Source organism: Bombina bombina, chromosome 11 (genome assembly GCF_027579735.1).
Source record: "Bombina bombina isolate aBomBom1 chromosome 11, aBomBom1.pri, whole genome shotgun sequence".
Taxonomy (NCBI): domain Eukaryota; kingdom Metazoa; phylum Chordata; class Amphibia; order Anura; family Bombinatoridae; genus Bombina; species Bombina bombina.
In genome coordinates this window covers 63,146,606-63,170,542 of record NC_069509.1, presented here as the reverse complement: position 1 = coordinate 63,170,542, position 23,937 = coordinate 63,146,606, and the positions used below count along the sequence as shown (strand labels likewise).

Genomic DNA, 23,937 nt, shown 5'->3' with positions numbered 1-23,937 from the left:
TCGATGCGCAGCTGACATGATACACTACATTGTATCATGTCCGCTCGCACTATGATAAATCTACCCCATAGCATCTTATCCAGAGAAACACTTCTTTCAATTTAAAGGGTCATTAAGCCCAAAAAGTTTCTTTCATGTTTCAGATAGAGCATACAATTTAAACAAATTTCCAATTTGCAACACATTAAGGGGAAACAAACTGTATAATACAGTCCTTTAAATGGACATAATACTCATATGCTAAATCACTTGAAACTGATGCAGTATAACTGTAAAAAGCTGACAGGAAAATATCACCTGAGCATCTCTATGCTCCCAGCTGCAGGTAGAAAACAATAAATGAAGAAATGAACAGCAGCCAATCAGCATCAGCAGTGCTGAGGTCATGAACTCTTTTACTGTGATCTCATGAGATTTCACTTAACTCTCATGAGATTTCATAGTAAGCTTCCTTTACCTGATTGGTGAAATAATATGAGAGTTCACGATGCTCATCCTTTCAGCTGTCCCAGGACATACATACTAATATGCTGCTTAGAAATCCTTTACAATGGGATGTGGCTACTGAGGAACTTTTGAGGTAAAATATCTTTCTTTTTTACATAGAGATGTTCAGGAGATATTTTCTAGTCAGCTTTTTACAGCTATGCTGCATCACTTTCAACTGTTTAAACATTTGGGTATCATGGCCCTTTAAATATAATATTTATCAGTCAGCGTGTGTGACATTTATTTAAAGAAAAATCAATATAGCCTTTCTATAAAGACATTCAGGAATGGTAAACACATGTAGCTTTATGGTCATTTGCAATTGTTTATATTGTTTATATTATCAAATAACAAAGACGCTTATACATTTCACTAATAATTTTTCCTTCTAAAATTTAGAATTTCTGCATTGGATATTCAATATAATTATATATCAGAAGATGTCAGAAAAGTTATTTACCAAAAAGCGTATACCCTGCTCTCTGGTTTGAAAGCTCTCACAGGTAAAAAATAAATAAATGATGTCATACAGTATATGTGTAAATTTACAGGTATTCTGTGTGGTAAGTTTATGTTTATTGTTCGGTTTATCTTTATATTTTCTCTGGCAGGCTCTGCATGCACTCAAAATGCTGCTGGTAGCGTTGGGTGGCTAAAAGCATCCTTCGGTCTCTACAGTTATTATGCTACATTTAGTGAACTTACAAGTCTTAACGATGCCTTTATTGCCGTAAGTATGAGATCTTAAAACTGTTACCTATTTTTAAACACCTATAATCTCTGGCGAGTAGACTGTCTTTAGGTATTTTAAAAGGATCATTAAATGAATATGCATGCATAATGTACATCAGCAAAACAATACAAAATAACTTAGTAATATTTACTTTATTAGTACAATTTGTAGAGTTTGCTTAATTAAAGGGACATTAAACACTTTGAGATGGTAATATAAAATGATAAATCGTATATATATATATATAAAAAAAAAACTCTACAATATACTTTCATTACTTATTTTGTCTCCTTTTCCTGTAATTACATTCTGATATTGAGAGATCTTCAGTTCCTGTTAGAAGTGCAGAACACTATTATATTCCACACAGCCATTGGTTGCACACTCTAGATACCTATTAATAAATGTCCCTTATTGGCAACAACAGAGAAGGTAACCTAAGTTACAACATGGCAGCTCCCATTGTTTTATAAACAATAAGGGGCCAAATTATCAGGCTCGCTGGAAACAGCAGTTATGAACTTGTCCGCCTGCTCTGAGGCTGCGGACATCAATCCGCCCGATCCTATACGATCGAGCTGATTGACGCCCCTGCTAGCGGCCCATTAGCCTTGAATCTGCAGGAGCGGCATTGCACAAGCAGTTCACAAGAACTGCTTGTGCAATGTAAGTGCGACCGGACATGATAGCTAGCTCCCAGTAGTGATTTCCTGCTCCTGAGGCTAATATGCTTACTCATCAACAAAAGATACCAAAAGAACAAGCCAAATTGGATAATAGAAGTAAACTGGAAACTTGTTTAAAGGGATACTGAACCCAAAATTTTTTTTCATGATTCAGATAGAGCATGCAATTTTAAGCAACTTTCTAATTTACTCCTATTATTTTTTTTTCCTTTCTCTTGCTATCTTTATTTGAAAAAAAAGGCACCTAAGCTATTTTTTAGTTCAGAACTCTGGACAGCACTTTTTTTATTGGTGAATGAATTTATCCACCAATCAGCAAGAACAACCCAGGTTGTTCACCAAAAATAGGCCGGCATCTAAACTTACATTCTTGCATTTCAAATAAAGATACCAAGAGAATGATAAAAATTTGATAATAGGAGTAAATTAGAAAGTTGCTTAAAATTGCATGCTCTATCTGAATCACGAAAGAAAAAATTGGGGTTCAGTGTCCCTTTAAGGTGGCATGTTCTATCTGATTATAAAAAACATAAAACTTTAATTTTGACCTTACTGACCCTTTTATTTTTCATTAAGCTCAATTAAACACTTATAAGAGTTGTCATTTAAAGTTTAAAGGGACAGTCTACAATATAATTTTTATTGTTTAAAATGATAGATGTTCCCTTTATTACCAATGTCCCCATTTTGCATAACCAACACTGTTACATTAATATTAATATACCTTTTACCTCTCTGATTACCTTATAACAATGTTTGCTGTGCAAAGCTGGACAATGGGCAGTAAAGGCGTTATCTATCTTTTTAAACAATAAAATAAATAAAATCAAGTAGACAATCCCTTTAACGTCCCTTTGTTGCAATTGAAATTGTGGTTGTCTTCTAATTAACAATATAAAATAGTAATACTGTACAAAGTGATCTGTGTAGTCCTCTAAAAAAAAAAAGAAAACTTAGAATGCTGATCTCATAACTAACATTGCTCTATTTTTATTGGACAGACGGACGCAGTGTTATCGCTCACTGCTAAGCAGCTAGCCCAGTTTACAATCAACAGTGATGCCTTGTCCAGCAGTGAAAAGATTGCAAAGATATTTACTGGAGTTACCAGCGTAAACCTTGATGAATATATTGATGAATTCAACTTAGTTGCTAAGGAGGTAAAATATGATTTAAATATACTCATTTTTTTTGTAAATGAAACAATTACATTCTGTGTGCAATCTACACAAAATTAGCATCTGTCTGTCTATCTATCTGTATATCTATCTATTATCTATCTGTCCATTATCTATCATCTATCTATCTATCTATCTATCTATCTATCTATCTATCATCTATCTATCTATCTGCCTGTCTATCTATTATCTATCTGTCCATTATCTATCTATCTATTATCTATCTATCTATCTATCTATTTATCCGTCTGTCTGCCTGATCTGTTTCTGCCTTTACTTAAAGTGAAGGTCAAGTCTGGCTTATTCGTTAACAGTTTTCTACAGCTTATGTCAATTTAGTATGATGTTCAGTCATCAAAATCGTTATAAATAATAGTAAAGTTCTATTTTTTACCTTTAAAATAGCCTCCGTGTCAGTTCTATTATCCGCCCGCCATATTGCAGAAATTGATTGACATTTTCTGAATCTGTTATATCCAATATTTTTTTTACCCCCGTGGCGTCCAGCCCCTTTTCTATTTCGTCATTGCTAAGGTCTGCGCATGGGTAAAAACAACGAGAGTGTCCTTACCATCATGCTCGTGCATGAGATGCGCATGCGTAGTCTGCTTTCTCATTTAAAATAACAGTTTAAAATTAAACACATGCGCTATTGAGTGTAACATACGCATGCGCATTTTAAATAGGCTGCTGTGCACGAGCTTCATAACTGACGTAGTGAGCTTGTATGAACGCTCGCTACGTCACTGGCCAAAAATAAGGAAGTGTGGTAGGGGAGGAGTAAAAAATGAAAACGGAGGTATTATATATATATCTTTTATTTGCAAATGAATAATTTTTTCGTAATATAAACTTAGCGACTTTAATACTTGGATGTTGACTTATCAATGGGTGCATTGCATTTAGTTAAAATTGACCTTCACTTTAATGTCACTGTTTTTATCTTTTGCAGAAAAACATTGTACAACTACCTGACATCAGAGTAAGGAGTTTCATCAGCGGAGAGATATTCTGCCGTCTTGGATCCCGATTCTCCTCCTTCACAACAGCTGACTACACACAATGGTTCCAAGTCAGACTGAAGTTTTTCATCAGTTCTCTCAATGCAAAGACTCTCGGATTCATACCAATACAAATAACCTGTGATCAGCTTGCGGTCCTGTAAGTACTTGTTGTATATAGAACAGAATGAGATAAGATGCATATAATGTTACAGATCACTTATCATAATGTTCTACAGCAGACATCCTCAAACTCTGCCCTCCAGAGGTTTTGGAACTACATTTCCCATGATCCTCAGCCAGCATATTAGCTGGCTGAGCATCATGGGAAATGTAGTTCCAAAACATCTGGAGGGCCAATTTTGAGGATGTCTGTTTTACAGTGTAAGGGAGCATTAAATACCTCTTGTTTTTATGTAATCATTGAGAACACAATAAATGATAAAAACATTTTACAGGGCAATGTACATTCAAGAGAAAAAAGGTCCCTTTAAAAGAAAATTAAACCCATCATTTTCTTTCATGACTCAGGGTTCTTCATTTTTTTTTTTACCAAGACCCAGTGCCATGATGCCACATAACTTCGCAATCTTATTTTAATGCATAGGCGTCGATTTATGAAGCAGCGGATGCTGCTTCCAACCCACTCTGCTTCAGTTCCGACTGAAGCGGAAGTTAAGAAGCAGCGGCCCTAAGACCGCTGCTCCGTAACTCGTCCGCCGGCTCTGAGGTTGCGGACAGCAAACAGCCCAATCGAATGCGATTGGGTTGATTAACACCCCCTGCTAGCGGCCGATTGGCTGCGAATCTGCAGGGGTCGGTATTGCACCAGCAGTTCACAAGAACTGCTGGTGCAAATAAATGCAGACAGTGTATGCTGTCGGCATTTATCGATGTGTGGCGGACATGATTCGCTATAGCGGATCATGTCTGTCCGCACCATGATAAATTTACCCATTGGTCTGAGAATTTCAAGTAATATACAACAATATAGCTGCAATCTAAGTGACTAAAATTTGTGCGTACTTTATTACACACACACACACTCACATACAACACATACACTCATAAAATACACACGCACTCTCATACAACACACACTCATAAAACACGCACACACTCTCATACAACACACACTCATAAAACACGCACACACTCTCATACAACACACACTCATAAAACACACACACACTCTCATACAACACACACTCATAAAACATGCACACACTCTCATACAACACACACTCATAAAACACACACACACTCTCATATAACACACACCACCCACTCTCATTGAATACACACACACCCACTCTCATATAACACACAAACACACCACACACACTCTCATAAAACACACACACACTCTCATACAACACATCACACTCTCATAAAACCCATCACACACTCTTATATAACACACACACACACCACACACACTCTCATAAAACACACACGCACTCTCATACAACACATACACATCACACACTCTCATATAACACACAAACACACCACACACTCTCATAAAACACACACACACATACTCTCATATAATACACACACACCTACTCTCATATAACACACAAACACACCACACACTCTCTCATAAAACACACACACACACAATCTCATATAATACACACACACCCACTCTTATATAATACACACACACCCACTCTTATATAATACACACACACCCACTTTCATAAAACACACAAACACAACACACACACACACACACACTCATATAACACACAAACCACCCACTCTCATATAACACACAAACACACCACACACACTCTTACTCTCATATAATACACCCACACCCACTCTCCTATAATACACCCACACCCACTCTCCTATAATACACACACACACTCTCATATAATACACACACCCGCTTTCATAAAACACACAAACACACCACAGACACTCTCATATAACACACACACACACACACACTCTCATATAACACACAAACCACCCACTCTCATATAACACACAAACACACCACACACACTCTCACTCTCATATAATACACCCACACCCACTCTCCTATAATACACCCACACCCACTCTCCTATAATACACACACACCCACTCTCATATAATACACACACCCACTTTCATAAAACACACAAACACACCACAGACACTCTCATATAACACACACACACACACACACACACACTCATATAACACACAAACCACCCACTCTCATATAACACACAAACACACCACACACACTCTCACTCTCATATAATACACCCACACCCACTCTCCTATAATACACCCACACCCACTCTCCTATAATACACACACACCCACTCTCATATAATACACACACCCACTTTCATAAAACACACAAACACACCACAGACACTCTCATATAACACACACACACACTCTCATATAACACACAAACCACCCACTCTCATATAACACACAAACACACCACACACACTCTCACTCTCATATAATACACCCACACCCACTCTCCTATAATACACCCACACCCACTCTCCTATAATACACACACACCCACTCTCATATAATACACACACCCACTTTCATAAAACACACAAACACACCACAGACACTCTCATATAACACACACACACACACACACACTCTCATATAACACACAAACCACCCACTCTCATAAAACACACAAACACACCACACACACACTCTCATATAATACACACACACCACACACAGTCAAGTTGCGACCCAGTAAACATGGTTATGCGACCCAGTAATAGGTTCCCGACCTGTGGTTTTAAGAACCTTGAGATAAAGCATACAATTTTTATCATGTTTCCAATTGCCATTTATTGTCAAATTTGCTTTGTACTCTTATTCTTTGTTGAAGAGATAACTAGGTAGGTTGTGTGCTCGTGTCTGGAGCACTACATGTCAGAAAACACTGCTTGCCATTTAGTGCTCTTGCTAATGTATAACATTGTTAAAAGTATTCTTGCAAAACTGCTGCTATATAGTGCTCCGCACTTGTGCACACGCTGAGCCTACCTACTTACTTACAACAAAGGATACCAAAAGAACAAAAATAAATTTGATGGTAGAAGCAAAATGGAAACATTTTTGAAAAAATGTTTATCTGAATCATGAAAGGAAAATGGGTTTAAGTCCCTTTAAACTGAAATGTAGTGATAAGATGATAGAGTTGCCTTAAATCCCATTCAAAAAGGAATAATTTATAAAGTATGTCGGATTTGTTTTGAGTATAAGTTGCTGTTAAATATTATATTCATATGCAATAAACCTTAACATATAAATATTCCATACTGCACTATAATTATTAATCATTTGTGTATGCTTTCAATGTTTTCTTTACAGTGTGCAAGTATTCTCTGACTCTACAAACAATGAGAATCCTCAAGATATATACAATTTCATCCAATCAGTTTTGAAATATCAATTGACAGCTTCTGGTATGTGTAGAATTGCTTTTTGTAACAAACTTGCCTATTTACTCAACGGACTGAATGTAAAGTAAACTGTATTAAAAGGAAATATTAGTCTTACAGTAATACACAGATGTATTTTGTAAAATGATATGTTATTTAAAGGGACACTGAACCCAATTTTTTTCTTTCGTAATTCAGATAGAGCATGATATTTTAAGAAACTTTCCAATTTACTCCTATTATCAAATTTTCTTCATTCTCTTGGTATCTTTATTTGAAATGCAAGAATGTAAGTATAGATGCCGGCCCATTTTTGGTGAACAACCTGGGTTGTTCTTGCTGATTGGGGGATAAATTCATCCACCAATAACAAATTGGTGTCCAGAGTTCTAAACCAATAAAAAAGTTTAGATGCCTTCTTTTTCAAATAAAGATAGCAAAAGAATTAAGAAAAATTGATAATAGGAGTAAATTAGAAAGTTGCTTAAAATTGCATGCACTATCTGAATCATGAAAGAAAAAAAAGGGGTTCAGTGTCCCTTTAAATATTGAAAAAATAAGTTTTAAGTTGTTTTGTTGATAAAGCAATGGGTGTTTGACATATTGTATCCAAGGTTTCCTACTTTGGAGAGGTCAATTAGGAATGGTTCATTAGAATGTGCAACTAATGATGCCAATTATAACAGTGTTAAAGGGACACTGGAGTCAGAAAAGAAAGTACAATATTTGAAAAGAGAATAGCTTAAATTTATATTTTTTGCAGCTAAAATGGATACAATTGAGAGTAGACTTGTCTGTGATGCCAACTTGTAGGGAGAAGTGTAAGTATAATGTAAGTTTCAGCTGCCCCAATGCAGTCTAGTTTGTTACCAAGGTAACCCTGGCTCTGCAGGAATTATAATCAACTACAGAGCACATCTATCAGGGCAGGAATGCAGCTTCTGTTTATTTTTTTTTGAGTCCCTACACTTTATTTCTGATAATATAAACATAAAACTGTTTGCTTCATTGCTTTGTGCAGTATACTCCGCACAGCTAGCACTAATTCAGCCAGGGGCAGCTAACCAGGTGGCACTATACATGTACTACAGAAGGTTAGGGAGTGTAGGAAAAAAAGTGAGCTGTGTGAGGAAGGAACAATACCATAGTGCCATACAGTTCACAACAGGAAATTACAATACAGGCAAGTTCACACTCAATTTTAACAACTTTAGCTTCAACATTTTTAATACATATATATTGCAAAAATGCTAATTAAGCAATTCTTTTTTTTCAAACAATGTACTTTCTTTTCTGACTATAGTTTCCCTTTAAGGGGTAGATTTACCAATGTCTGTCCGACATGATATGCTGTAGCGTATCATGTCCAACAGACATCGCTGAATGCCGAAAGCAAATGCTGTCGGCATTTATCATTGCACAAGCAGTTCACCAGAACTGCTTGTGCAATGCCGCCCCCTGCAGATTTGCCGCCAATCGGCCGCTAGCAGGGGGTGTCAATCAGCCGGATCGTATAGGATCAGGCGGATTGAAGACCGCAGCATCAGAGGCAGCGGACAAGTTATGGAGTAGCGGGCTTGGGGGCCCGTGTTTCTTGCGAGCCTGCAGGCTCGCCAGAAACACCAGTTATGAAGCAGCGGTCTAAAGACCGCTGCTCCATAACCCTGTCCGCCTGCTCTGATAAGGCGGACAGGAATCACCGAAATTCAACCTGATCGAGTATGATCGGGTTGATTGACACCCCCCTGCAGGGGGCGGCGTTGCACCAACAGCTCACAAGTGCTGCTGGTGCAATGCTGAATACGGAGAGCGTATTGCGCTCCGCCTTCAGCGATGTCTGTCAGACCTGATCCGCACTATTGGATCAGGTCCGACAGACATTTCATAAATAGGCCTCATAGTCTCTAGTCTTCCCGTACACTTTAACAGTAATTGGAAATCTCACAATATAAATGAATTAAATTAAAGCCAATTGAGACAAAATAAATAATGAACCTAGTACTGTTGAATAACCTGTTCTAACGCCTATAAGATTAGTCTCAAATCCTGACTGTAGATACATAAAGAATAACCAGAACTGGTTATAAATTTACAAGAGTGTTTCTTTGAGCTGAGAAAAAAAAAATGTTAAAAGAATTAGAACAAGATGCTTCCAGCTACAAAAGCCGTCTTAGCAGCTTCAAGGCCGTTTTGGTGCATAAGTACTCATGCAGATTTAAAAAAAAAAAAAAAAAATGAAATAATGAATGTAAAATTAGAAACACCAATCAGAATTTAATTAAAAAGATGTCAGAATATTCAACAAATATTTGTCCCGTACTGAAAGCAAACAAATATGTTTTTTAAAGGAAAGTATTGTATCGAATATAAAAAAGTTATTTAGCTGCTAGGGCAACGTTTGGGGGACGGAGGACAATTTTTAATAAGTTACATGAATTTAAATTATTTCCAGAACATTTTTAAGATACTGTCTAATATGCAGAATATTGTATCCTGAGCCATTCCTTTGTGATTAGCAATACACATTTTTAAAGTTATGCTGCATAATTCTGTCCTATTGGACTAAGTCAACCTTTGATTGAATTTTGGATCTGTCTATTTAGGATCTGCCTGTACCAGTGGTATATCGTCTGATAGAGAATGGCTTCTTAAAAACTTTGGATCATTTAGGAGTTACGCACAGTGGTCTGATATAACTTACCTGTACTCAACCTTCCAAGGGGTGAGTCATTGTGAGCAGGAAATTACATCATTATTATGTGTTTTTCATTTTGTACATATCTATGAAATCTCAAACATTTATATAATGCAAAGGAATTTTATTTTACAGTTTGCATCTTGTTTTCTCTCCTTTCACAGCTCGATAGTGCAGATCTTTTGAGTTCAACGCAACTGGCCAGCGCTTCAGTGACCACGTTCATTATTAGTGATGCTGAATCCATTAGTGTAGTAATTGACTCTCTAGGTGACGACATTGACAATCTTTTCCAATTCATTGGAACAGTCAAGGAATTTGCACTTATGGTAAGAAGTCATTTATCTACTAAATATACTGCAACTGTTCTTTGTCCGTGTACTGGGAAAAAATTTTTTTTGTTTATGTTAGTAAAGCATATCTTTATCCACCAAGAGAGCTGTGTCAGTCAATAAGCAATGTATTCCAATGACAAATAGGGCACAAATGTGCATTTTCAGGTTTGTTTCAAAATCTAAATAATCAGTTTTAACTTAACCTTTTTTTATGCAAAAAATAGGATTAAACAGTGCTTGTTTTTAGGCTTTATTTTTTAGTTTTATTTAAACTAATTATAACTATTAAAGGGACAGTCAACTCAATTTTGTTTCTTGTTTTAAAAGATAGACAATCCCTTTATTACCCATTCCCCAGTTTTGCACAGAAAACATGGTTATATTAATACACTTTTTACCTCTGTTACTACCTTTTTTCTAAGCATCTTCTGACGGCCCACTGATCACATGACTTTATCTATTGACTTGCATTTAAGCCAATTAGTGCTGTGTTGTTAGAATCCACGGGCGTCAGCACAATGTTATCTATATGGTTCACATGAACTAGTTTCCCCGATGTGAAAAGCAAATACAAAAGCAGGTGATCATGGGGCTGTCTTTAGGGACTTAGAAACAGAAATTTAGAGGTTTAAAGGTTATAAAGTATATAAATATAACCATGTGGGTTGTGCAAAGCTTAGGGAATGGGTAGTAAATGCGTTATCTATCTTTTTAAACAATAACAATTTTTGTGTTGACTGTCCCTTTAACTATAGGGCACTTCTAAAAATGTCATGAATTAAGGATGTGCTTTGGGTACATGATCTTATGATCTACTGTGAGGACATTACTAATATAAATAAACCAATAACTTTACATTTATCATCATTACTACTGTGTTGTTAAGGAATTATCTATCTTTTTAAACAATAAAAAAATCAAATAGACTGTCCCTTTAATTCACGTTTGTATATATCCTTTATTTTAAAACATAGTAAGTTATTTTGTTTATATTTGCATTGCATTTTATTCACTAACATGCTTTTGGAGGTATTGTTGTGAAAGTTTTGGTTCAATGAAATCTTAAATCAGTTCCCATTTTCCTTTGCTTCCAGGATGTCAGCTTGTTATCAAATGTCAAGGCAAGAGACGCCATCTTGTTGAAGATTAGTGAACTTGTATTCCCTAAGCTTGGAACCCTTCCACTAGCTTCTGTGGAGAAATGGTTTTTCCAGATTAATTTCTTGCTTGCTAGCATCAATTCTACCATGTTGGATTATATCAATCTTAATATTCCTTGCTCATCCTTCCAAACTGTGTAAGTATAAATAATTTAACCTGCACAATTGCCTCACTTTTAAGTTATTTACTAAGGTACTAGATAACCAATTAATATCTTAAATTCTTGTTCCTCAACCTGTGGTACTTGTACCCCTTAAAGTACTTGGGGCATTGGCAAGTATAGTAGAAAGTAGTCCACAGCACTCCAAAAATATCTCAGCAATTTATTAGTGGAAAATAGCAAAGTTTCAGGGTCACAGACCCTTATTCATGCTTGATTCCAAGCATGAATAAGGGGCTGTGACCCAGAAACGTTGCTATTTTCCACTAATAAGTTGCAGAAAGATATTTTTGGAGTGCTGTGGACTACTTTCTACTATACATGTCTTTGGGGACTTGGCAGTGTCCTCTGTCTACACGAGCAATAATTAAAGGGACACTGAACCCAAATTTTTTCTTTTGTAATTCAGAAAGAGCATGCATTTTTAAGCAACGTTCTAATTTACTCCTATTATGAATTTTTCTTCGTTCTCTTGCTATCATTATTTGAAAAAGAAGGCATCTAAGCTTTTTTTTGGTTTCAGTACTCTGGACAGCACTTTTTTATTGGTGGATGAATTTATCCACCAATCAGCAAGGACAACCCAGGTTGTTCACCAAAAATGGGACGGCATCTAAACTTACATTCTTGCATTTCAAATAAAGATACCAAGAGAATGAAGAAAATTTGATAATAGGAGTAAATTAGAAAGTTGCTTAAAATTTCATGCTCAATCTGAATCACGAAAGAAAATTTTTGGGTACAGTGTCCCTTTAATAACCACATGCTGTACTCCACAACCTTGGTTTGGGGCATTGGCAAGGGGTACTCCACAGATTGGCCTTTATTATTATTTTTTCCCTAATGTATCTATTGTAGACATATCAAAGAAAGCTACCCTCGTACACACCTAATAGGGCAGAGTGTGAGTATTTCTCTGCTTAGGTTAGACCACTGCTCAGTCACTGATTCACCACAAATTGGTAAAACTTTAGATTCTGGCTTGTTAGTGACATATGAGGGCTGGAGTTGAGTTTTACTGATATGAACATAGAAAGTGTAGTACTGTGACTAAATGTCACAGAGACAAGTGACAGATAAATGTGACACTGTGAAATAGGTAAAGTGCATCATACTGGTGTGCTGCCGTAAAATGAGACCAAAAAACTGTTTATGAAATGGTTATTAAAAATAGAAAGGATGGTACTTTAAATATTAATTCCCTCATCAGGCAGAAAAGAGTTTATTTTCCTCTTTTTTATTAATTGCATATAATTGTTAATATCAATGGACTATATGGGGCTGATTTATTATGCCCCGTATTCAGCCCTATGCATCTGTTTCCACGCAAGCCTTCAGACTCGCCGGAAACAGGAGTTAAGAAGCAGCGGTCTTAAGACCGCTACTCCTTAACTCGTACGCCTCCTCTGAGGCTGCGGACATCAATCCGCACAATCGTATACGATCAGGTTGATTAATACCCCTTGCTAGCAGACGATTGGCCGCGGATCTGCAGGGTGCGGCATTGCACAAGCAGTTCACAAGAAATGCTTGTGCAATGATAAATGCCAACAGCGTATGCTGGCGGCATTTATCGATGTTCGCCCGCACAATGGTACATCGGCCCCTATATCTATCTCTATTGCCAAATATGAAATTCCGGAAAACAAATATCTGATTCCTATATATTTACTTCATTAATATATCTAATACAAGCTTGTGAACTCAAGTGATACACATGATTTCTATTTTGGCTCATATAAAAGTTGAGTAATATTAGTGCTACAGTTGGGGTACTTAGGAAACAACTGTATGCCTCCAAGGGTACTTGCTACAAAAAGGTTGAGAAACACTGTCTTAAAGTATTCTGCTAGTGGATAGCACTGATAATTTAAAGGGAGATTTCAGCCTTGTAGCTGCTGAGCAGTATATGGATGATAAGCCAATCAGAAGTAGGAGCTGCACAACCAACACAACTGTATCTTGATCAGGAGAACCAAGGCTTGTAGATCCCAAGCGAGTCTTTAACTATGTTTTTAGTTTATTAGCTGTGAGAACTTCTAGATCATGTTAAAAGGTTAGGTCAAATTATGAACTATATGCTTAATGTACTATTTTAATGGATACAGGCCTAGATTACAAGTTGTGAACCAAAATATGAAAAAAATATATTACAACTCCAAAGTTATTTTTATTGCTTGAGAAATAGTCTAAGATGCCCTAGTATGTGCATGTCAGATAGCACTTGTGCACTAAATTTCACACATTCTATGGGAATATTACTTAAAGGGACAGTCTACGCCTCAGTCATCTTAAAGTCTTACCTAAGATTAAGCTGCAAGTAGCCTCCTGCAGCCGTTTCTTTATCATGCAGCAGGGACGGTAAAACAGTTATTTTGAAATTAATATTATTTCTGGCTGCCAAGCTTCACCCACTGATTACATCACGATCTGGGCTGCATATGGCATCCAATCACAAAAGGCTCACTAGTTGGATTCAACAGACTGTCAATGCTATTCAGCAGAGTGCCTAGGTGCAATCCAGATTGTGATGTCATCAGTGGGTGGAGCTTGGCGGCCATTTCAAAGTGGCCAGAAACAATATTCATTTTAAAATAACTTTTTTACCGTTCCTGCTGCATAATATTGAAAGGGTGCAGGAGGCTATTTGCAGCTTAATCTAAGGTAAGACTTAAAGATGACTAAGGTGTAGTCTGTCCCTTTAAAGGAACATAAAACCCAACATTTTTCTTTCATGAGTCAGATAGAACATACAATTTTAAACAACCTTCCAATTTACTTCTATTATCAAATCTTTTTTGCATTCTTCTTATCCTTTGTTGAAAAGCAGGAAGGTAAATTCAGGAGAGTGCACGAAGTCTGCAGCACTATATGGCAGCAGTTTTGCTACAATATTATACATTAGCAAGAGCACTAGATGGCAGCACTGTTTCCTGTCATGTAGTGCTCCAGGCATGTGCACGCTGCCTATCTAGATATCTCTTCAACAAAGAATAACATGAGAACAAAGCAAATTTGATAATAGAAGTAAATAGGATTTTTTTTTTAAATTGTATTATCTATCTGAATAGTGAAATAAAAATGTAGGGTTTAATTTAAGTGCTAATCTAGTGGTGCTCACGTAGTGGAGTTCTGTGCTATACTATTAATAATAACAGTTTACTTCACGTCTAAAAAGCACTAAATATTACACAAATATTACAGTGGTATTTTTGGATTGCAAAAAAAAATGTCTCCATGTTAAGATGCTTTGGTGAAAGTATTTAAAGGGACAGTCAAGTCAAAATTAAACTTTCCTGATTCAGCTAGGACATGCAATTGTAAACAACTTTCCAAATTGCTTATATCATCACATTTGCTTTGTTGTTTTGGTATTGTTTCTTAAAAGCTAAACCTAAGTAGGCTCAAACTGATTTCTAAGCCGTTGAAGACCGCCTCTAATCTCAGTGCCTTTTGACAGTTTTTCAGTTAGACACTGCTAGTTTGTGTGTGCCATATACATAACATAGTGCTCACTCCCATGGAGTTATTTATGAGCCATCGCTGATTGACTAAAATGCAAGTCTGTCAAAAGAACTGAGATAAGGGGCAGTCTGCAGAGGCTTAGATACAAGGTAATCAGAGGTAAAAATAATATTACTATAACTGTGTTGGTTATGCAAAACTGGGGAACGGGTAATAAAGGGATTATCTATCTTTATAAACACTAAAACATGTCAAGTAGACTGTCCCTTTAAACATCCACTTGTGATATCAGATGGTGTGTTATTCTTTGCATAAAAGACAGCACACCCTGCACTATTGACTGCCCTCTACTTGTAATCTAGCTGATAAAGTTTGAGAAATTTGGCTATTCAAATAACCACTGCCAAAATCCTATTCTAATGCAATTCAAATAACCTATGCCAAAACATAAAGAGAGATACCTAAATGTTATCTTTTTTATTTACAGTATCAAATATCTAGACCAGGATTATGCAAGTTACCCATTGGTGAAGAAAAATGCTGTGTATAGTTTCCAAAAACGCTACTTGGAAAAACAAAACTTGGATAATGGTAAGTTAAATACAACTCTATATTGTTTTCTAAAAAGCCATATGTAAGATTTATTCATCAATGTGTGAAAAACATAGCCCCATTAAACTATATATATCATGTTAGACCAATGAGAATGAATTAAAAGTATCTGTCAGCCAATGAGCATTAGCAGGAAGTATACAAATGATAAAACTATATTAGATTCAATTTTAAAGGACATGAAACCCAAAATGTTTCTTTCATGATTTAGACAACGCATTCAATTTTTAAAAAACAGTTTCCATTTTATTTCTATCATCAAATTTGTTTTGTTCTCATGGTATTCTTCCATATACCTTCCATTATCTAAATGTGCACAATCTTTTTACATCCACATTTTCTGAGGCACCAGCTACTACTGAGCATGTGCAAAATTCATAGAATATACGTATATGCATTCAATGATCGGCTGATGGCTGTCACATGATGCATTCCGATGGAAAATATAATTAACATTTATCAGAACAAAATATATTACTCATTTGAAAGTCAAACTAAGTTATTTTGTGTTGTCTCTTTATTATACTTTTATTGATTATGCTATTCTAATGTGTTTAGTAGAAGATAGTCTTCATAAAGAAAACCTTCACAATTGTAATAACCGTAATCTATTTTTTTTGCTTTGCAGGAGCCCCATGCTTAGAAGGAACAAGTGATGCTTGTGAATGGGCGCAGAAGAACTTCGCTAAATTCTGTAGAGTCTCAATAGTTGCTGATATTCGCGTGTTTTACCCAGACATTGATGTAGTAAGTTATAGCAGTTGTTGTCTCCTGTCCGTCTTACCATGAAAAAAAGGTCCCGATCGGAAGAATGTATTTTATTTTTCCTGATTTCTTGTCTTATCTAAGACTCTCAATGTCGTAAGGGTCCCTTGGGATGTACTTTATTCCTGGAAATTCTGCTGATTATAGAAAACTTTTAGGGTAACATGGTATTTTTAACCAAATTATTGTCAACAAACTTTCTATTTAATAAGCTATTACAATTATAGGGATGGACCCCTAAGAGGCACATCTCATGCAGACCCTGAAACAATTATATCTTTTTATACTTTTGTTAAGAGAAGGCTAATAGTACAATGGGAAGGATCAGACATAGCTTTATCTCTGCTCCACATGCCATCAACTGGATCTAGATGCCGAATCTTGTCCTGATTCTAAGAATATTTTACCCACGACTTCATTAAATTTCACTTAACAAAACACATGACCTGCTAGCATATATGTAACAGATTTTTTCATTGTATTCTATTTTGACTAAAACTGTTACATCACAGTATTTAGGTAATGTTGGTACAGTGAAATAGGAATCCAGATCAGTGTATGGTACAAACCTGCATATTACAATTATACCTGATCCTACTTGTAAACACTTACACATGACACATAATGCAGTTCAACTTCATACACACATTAAAAATAGTAACAGAAAAAAATGTAGTATTTAACTTAATTTATAATTTTCTTCAGTTTTTTTTTTTTTTTAGATCTTCCCTATTTCTTGTTGGTTTTCCCCATAAATTGCATATAGACTAAAAAAATTAAAAGGTTTGACAACCTCAAAAAAAGTCCCAAAGTAACAATAAGAATAGTTTCTAAGCTATAAATGTAGGATATTCTACAAAACATCTGTTTTTGCGTTTTTAAGCTCTTTACACACTATATATATATATATATATATATATATATATATATATATATATATATATATATATATATATATATATATATATATATATATATATATATATATAATTTTGTTGGCATTAGAAAAAAAAACCAAAAGCATAGGATCTGTTATAAACCACAAAATATATAATTAATAGATATTATGGTATATTTTGGAAAATTCATTTAGCATTAACATTTATTAGAGAAACACAAATTTGTTTTGAGATTTCTTTGATTTTTATCCTTGATTTTCTAGAACAGTTTAAAGCATACAAAAACACAGATCAAGCAAAAATAATTACATTGACCCCCCAACTAATCTGAACTTTTTAATATATATATATATATATATATATATATATATATATATATATATATATATATATATATATATATATATATATATAATGATACAATTGTATTTTTAGGCATATTACTTTTTTTTACATAATTATATGTTTATATGCTATAAGAATAAGCCAAATCTGGACATCCCAAAATGTAATTCAGTTTCTCCTGTGCAGCAGAAATCATTGTGCAAAGTTTCTATAGCACTAATGTTTAGTTTGATCAGTAGCAATTGTTTAAAGTCTAGAACTGCCAACTCTATGTGCTTGAACTGATGCTATTCCTGCTGTGTAGCCTATGTCTATAATAAAGAATCCCTTTAACCAAATCATGATGTAAAGCCCCTAATTAGCAAATATGTACTTTAGTTCTGCTAATGTCAATGATTAAACAATTCTGATGGTGGGGAAGAATTTGTAAAATTTGCGTCAGCCGGTGTGCATGGGCTTAAACGTTTTTTTAAATGTTACAATAAAATGCAATCAAAATTATCAAAATATTTACGTACATGTTGATATATTCCCCTTTATATCATGTATCCTATCATGTATCCTATAATCATAGTTTAATGTAAAACCAATGCATTATGTTAATGTATTTGCATTTACATCTTCAAGATGGGAGTTCTGTTTAATGCTTTTATGTAATTGTTTTGTTTGTAATTATGAAGTTTACTGCACAGCTGTTTACATGCCTATAATGTATTCTCTGTAACATTGTGCTAGCTTTTTCTTTGCATCTTCTAAGCATTTCTTTACTTGTATAGCTGTCTGCCTGTTCATAATAAATATTCATTCAAAAACAAAATGCCTTGGTATGTTTCATGGTATTTTGAAATACTAATGTATTTAAATGCATTGCTTTACTATGGCTTTTTGGTGTTAAAATATTATGTATGTGTTGGACAACTAACATATTTGCTACTGGTTAAACTAAACGATCAGTGACATTACAGGAAGTGCAAGTTTAAATTCAAAGCATAGAACTAACACAATTATTGAAAACTTATGCTATACATTAAAGCAATTATTTTCAATATTAGTGTCAGGACACATTAGAGCATCTTAAATCCTAAATAAGTGTACAGTAGGGTTTAATTCCAAAGACAACAACCTTATCTATATAAGAAACACAACCCCCCCCATGTCAAAAAAACCTTTGCCTAGTTCATTTGATTTTTATAAACAATATTTGCAATTTAATTGACAGAAGTGACAATAGTTAATCTGTATTACGCCATGTATCATAACCATGGACACAATTTCAAGAATAAAATGCACATAATTCCACTTTAGACGTAGCAGCTACACATACACTATGTAACAAAGTTAATAACTTGAGTGTTTTCTTGTTAAAGGTGATATCCACTTTCCTCTAACCTTAAGGGGTAGATTAATATAAAATATTTTGGCACTGTGGAAGTATAATTATATAGTAACAAACAAGGTGGTGTAATAACTACCTCTGGTGTAATCCCTCTAAATCTAAAATAGTAAAAAAAGAAAGAGAGGAATTTGTGCACTCTACTATCAAAATCTATTAACTTCATTGATACCAACTCAATTAAAAGAAAAGTGGTCTATAGTAAGACACAGAAGCTAAAACACGCCTAAGAAGAGGGGGGAAAAGTGTTTTCAACCCCACAATACACAAATATAAAAAGTGCTTCTCAAAACTCCATTAATAACTGTACATAGTATATTTATATCAGACATTGAAATCCTCTTTTCAAGAATCTCCACAAAACATTTCTAATTCTGTGATGCCCTTCATGAGGAGTGTAATTTAAAAGTGCAGTTTTTACATAGAGGCATCATTATACTTTATTCCCATGTATCTATACACCTTTTAATGTATTTCAAAATTGTATTTGCCTTTTTTGTTTTTCCAAGTTAAGAAGTAGGTAGCATGAATGCTTTCCAAATGCACAATTTTATTTATACTTACATATGTTAAACTTCATTTGCCGTTTACCAACCCAATTCCAAGAGAGTTCAAGTCCATATTCAGGGCAAGTAATTTAGCATAATTATCAAAAATGGAAAGATTGCTTTTTAGTCTTAAAATAATTGAAAACTGATAAGCAGATCTATGTTTGCATTTAACGTCAGTTTTAAGTTTCAGTCAGATATAACAGATGTATATAATATCTAGTTACATTCATTTGTGGGTTTGTTAAAGGTGTCAAAAACTTAGGGTCTGATTATCTAAAGCTCTCTGGGCTGCTGAGATTCTATAAGAATGTTCGCCATTCCTTCTATTTCCCTGGTGAAATTCTATAAACCCACTTTTTACCCTAAAAACAGGGTGTCTCGCTAAGGGGTGTATACTGCATTTTCATATGGGAAGGAGATGCAAACATTACAAAAGTGCACAATTAAATTCGTAATGTAAAAATCAAAACAAATAATTAAACCATTGACACAAAAATACGTAGGAAAAAAACCCTGTATTGTTAAGGTGCATCAAACACTACCAAAATTCTTCACCAAAAATCACATTTGATCAAAAACGTAAAATTTGTATGTAAATTACACATTAATAAATCATATTAAATATGCACAGTGTAAATTGTAATTAAAGTACACTGGATGTGAAAAAAAACCCGCACAAATTCGTACTTATAAGCGTAATTCTAGTTTTTGTGAAAAGTAGGCTGAACATGGGTGTTCCAGAGGCATATATGACATTGTCTCTCTAATCCTAGTGTAATTCTGTAAAGATTTTCACAATGCGGATCTCACAGTTCTTTCTCACCAGTTAAAAGCTTTTCTCAAAACACTCAAAATACATAATACCCTAATAGAAAAACACACGAAAATAAAAGCAATTGTAAGATGCTATATGCAGAAAGCAGCGTAATGTGATTTATATTGGCTGCAGGAATTCAATTTTAAAGTGTCCCCCTCTGTTCCTTGCTAACTTCGCTCTATGGAGAGAAGTGTCTCTTTCCAACAAGCTGCATTACTTTATAGAGCAGCCATCTTGCCACTCACAGGGACTGACGCTTTTTTACAATAATTCCACCATAACAGCCCCTGCGAGGGTAGGCGTGAAAATCACGTTTGATCTGGAGAGGTTTAGATAATTGGCCCCCTAATCATGAATTTCACAAAGTAAAAAAATGATGTCAGAAATACAAGTTTAAATTCAAGGCATAGATCTAACTTAAAGGGACATAATATTCATATGCTAAATCACTTGAAACTGATGCAGTATAACTGTAAAAAGCTGACAGGAAAATATCACCTGAGCATCTCTATGTAAAAAAGGAAGATATTTTACCTCACAATCTCCTCAGCTCAGCAGAGTAAGTTCTGTGTAAAAAGTTATACTTCACCTGCTCCCAGCTGCAGGTAAAAAAAAAAAAATAATAATGAAGAAATGAACAGCAGCAAATCAGCATCAGCAGTGCTGAGGTCATGAACTCTTACTGTGATCTCATGAGATTTGACTTAACTCTCATGAGATTTCATAGTAAGCTTCCTTTACCTGATTGGTGAAATAATATAAGAGTTCACGAGGCTCATCCTTTCAGCTGTCCTAGGACAGACACACTAAAATGCTGCTTAGAAATCCTTTACAATGGGAGGTGGCTACTGAGGAACTTTTGAGGTAAAATATCTTTCTTTTTTACATAGAGATGTTCAGGAGATATTTTCTAGTCAGCTTTTTACAGCTATGCTGCATCACTTTCAAGTGTTTAAACATTTGGGTATTATGGCTCTTTAATTATTCAAAACTTATGTTATACATTAAAGCGATTATTTTCCATATTAGTGTCGGGACACATTAGAGCATCTTAGATAATAAATAATGGTGCAATAGGGTTTAATTGAGATTTGACAGCCACACATACACTATGTTACTAGATTGATGACTTGAGTGTTTTCTTGTTAAAGGTCAATTCCATTTTCCTCTAGCCTTAAGGGGTGGATTGATATAAAACATACAAAAAAATAATACAAATATTGGCTTAATTTCTACTTAAATATTCTAAATAAGTTAATTATATGGTTTGCCCCAATAATATCAAATAATAGTGACCACTACAATTATCAAAAATAATTCGGTAATGGAAGAGACACTGCCAGGTTAATCTAACATCACCATCTATCAAAACAGACTCCCCCAAACAGAACAAAATTGCCAAAACAGAATAGGGGGATCATATGTACTCAGTTAAACCTGTAGTATTATTATATTACTAATAACAAAAAAGATGCTGGATTTGTGCAGTAATCTAATCTTAATAAATTGTAATTCGTAACAAAATCTGTAAGATTTCAATAATATCACCACTTGGATCTCATTTACACCATAACTGAAGAAACCAATATAAAATACAGTGGGCCAGATTACAAGGGTTATGGTATTTTTTTTTGCAAAACTCTGCTAGAATTAGGCTTTTTGAGCTAGTCGGGTTGCGCTCATATTACAAGTTAAAAAAACAACCTATTTTGCACAAGCGGTAACCCGACTAGCGTAAAAATCAGAACTTACAATAGCGTGTGCGCATTCACATATTCTCCATAGAAGTCAATGGAGAAAAAAAGATGCAAATGACACCCACTCTCTTATGCAAACACCATGACATATTCTCATTAGCGCAAACTCGACATGTAATTATGAATATTTCATATTCCAATGTTCTTTAACATGTTTGTTTGTAATATGAGCGTACCCAATCACATACTGTAATATGCGCAAACATGATCGCATACTGTAATATGAGCATACACAACATGAAAATATGAAGAATTTGTATATATATATATATATATATATATATATATATATATATATGTTTGTAAATACATATATACACATATAAATACATTAATACATATTTATACATATATAACTTTGTAATGTATTTTTGAAGTGTTTTGTGCAACTTTTTATTGTCGGAAAACAGTTAACAAGATCTCTGATAATGGGGTAAGGATTGAAACATAAATTGCGATTACGCTAGCGCAATTGTGATTTTGCTCAACTTCCTCCCTTCCCGCCTGTTAGTTGTACACCATACCTGGTAAACGCAATGCAGATTGGAATTATAAAAACAGTATAACTAAGATAAACATTCAGGAACATTTTGGTAGGTAAAACAATATTATACACTTTTCTGTAGTCTTGCAATAAATTAACTTACCGAACAAGTGCAAAAATGTCATGACTACATTAAAACCAAGTTCGATGCAACTTTTTCACGATTGTTTGCACTCAGATTGCGCTGATATTACAAGTTTACGCTTTCATCATTACTGTGATTTCTGAGCTGTGGTTAACCGTTTGGTGAAAATAAAAAGTTGCACAAAACACTTAAAAAATACATTACAAAGTACAGTTACACTCACAATAACATTGTTTAATAAAAATTATTCTTAAAAAATATAGCACAAAAAAGTTAAAAGGGCTCAAAGATATGAGATCTCGGGTGTTATTAAAAAAGAAAGCAGCCAAAGTACTCTAACACAGAGATATATACATATACATGTCTAAAGATATATATATAAGCTGTAAAAAAACGAATCCTCCCTCCTGGGTCAGCCACCTGGGTCTAGCATTGAGATGAATATAAGCAAAGATGATGAACTCTCAGGTTTTTCACAAATAAGTGTCAAATTTATTAGTTGACGTTTCAGATCTACATAAGACCTTTCATCAGATCAAACAGTGCAAAGTATACAAACACAGCACAATATATAGTGTCACAAATAAGTGTTAAAGCACAAACATACTTCCCTTCCAGAAAAGCGCCAAACATTGCAGTCAAACACATCAATGTGTTCCAACACCACGGTAAACAGGAAGTAGCTACTGAGATCACTTCCGGTTTCAAGAAAATAATAATATATATGTAAATTTATTTATCTTTCACTGCACACTTGTGAAAATAAGTTGTTAAGGCGTTCCCAGCATATAAGCATTGAACAAAAATAAAACATACAGCCCTTATGCTGTTTGCA

The 23,937-nt window shown here is 34.7% G+C and overlaps 1 protein-coding gene across 1 annotated transcript in view; it reads left to right on the top strand.

Annotated features, from left to right (window-relative positions):
- LOC128642092 (uncharacterized) overlaps positions 1–18,772 on the top strand; it is a 75,895-nt gene extending 57,123 nt beyond the window's left edge. Inside the window, exons 45-54 of the mRNA XM_053694752.1 lie at positions 889–992; positions 1,101–1,219; positions 2,910–3,068; positions 4,039–4,247; positions 7,448–7,542; positions 10,122–10,240; positions 10,378–10,542; positions 11,643–11,845; positions 15,822–15,925; positions 16,575–18,772. Of these exons, the coding sequence (XP_053550727.1) occupies positions 889–992; positions 1,101–1,219; positions 2,910–3,068; positions 4,039–4,247; positions 7,448–7,542; positions 10,122–10,240; positions 10,378–10,542; positions 11,643–11,845; positions 15,822–15,925; positions 16,575–16,735 (1,438 nt within the window). The 3' untranslated portion in view covers positions 16,736–18,772. The remainder of the gene's footprint in view (positions 1–888; positions 993–1,100; positions 1,220–2,909; positions 3,069–4,038; positions 4,248–7,447; positions 7,543–10,121; positions 10,241–10,377; positions 10,543–11,642; positions 11,846–15,821; positions 15,926–16,574) is intronic.
- The last annotated feature ends 5,165 nt before the right edge of the window (positions 18,773–23,937 follow it).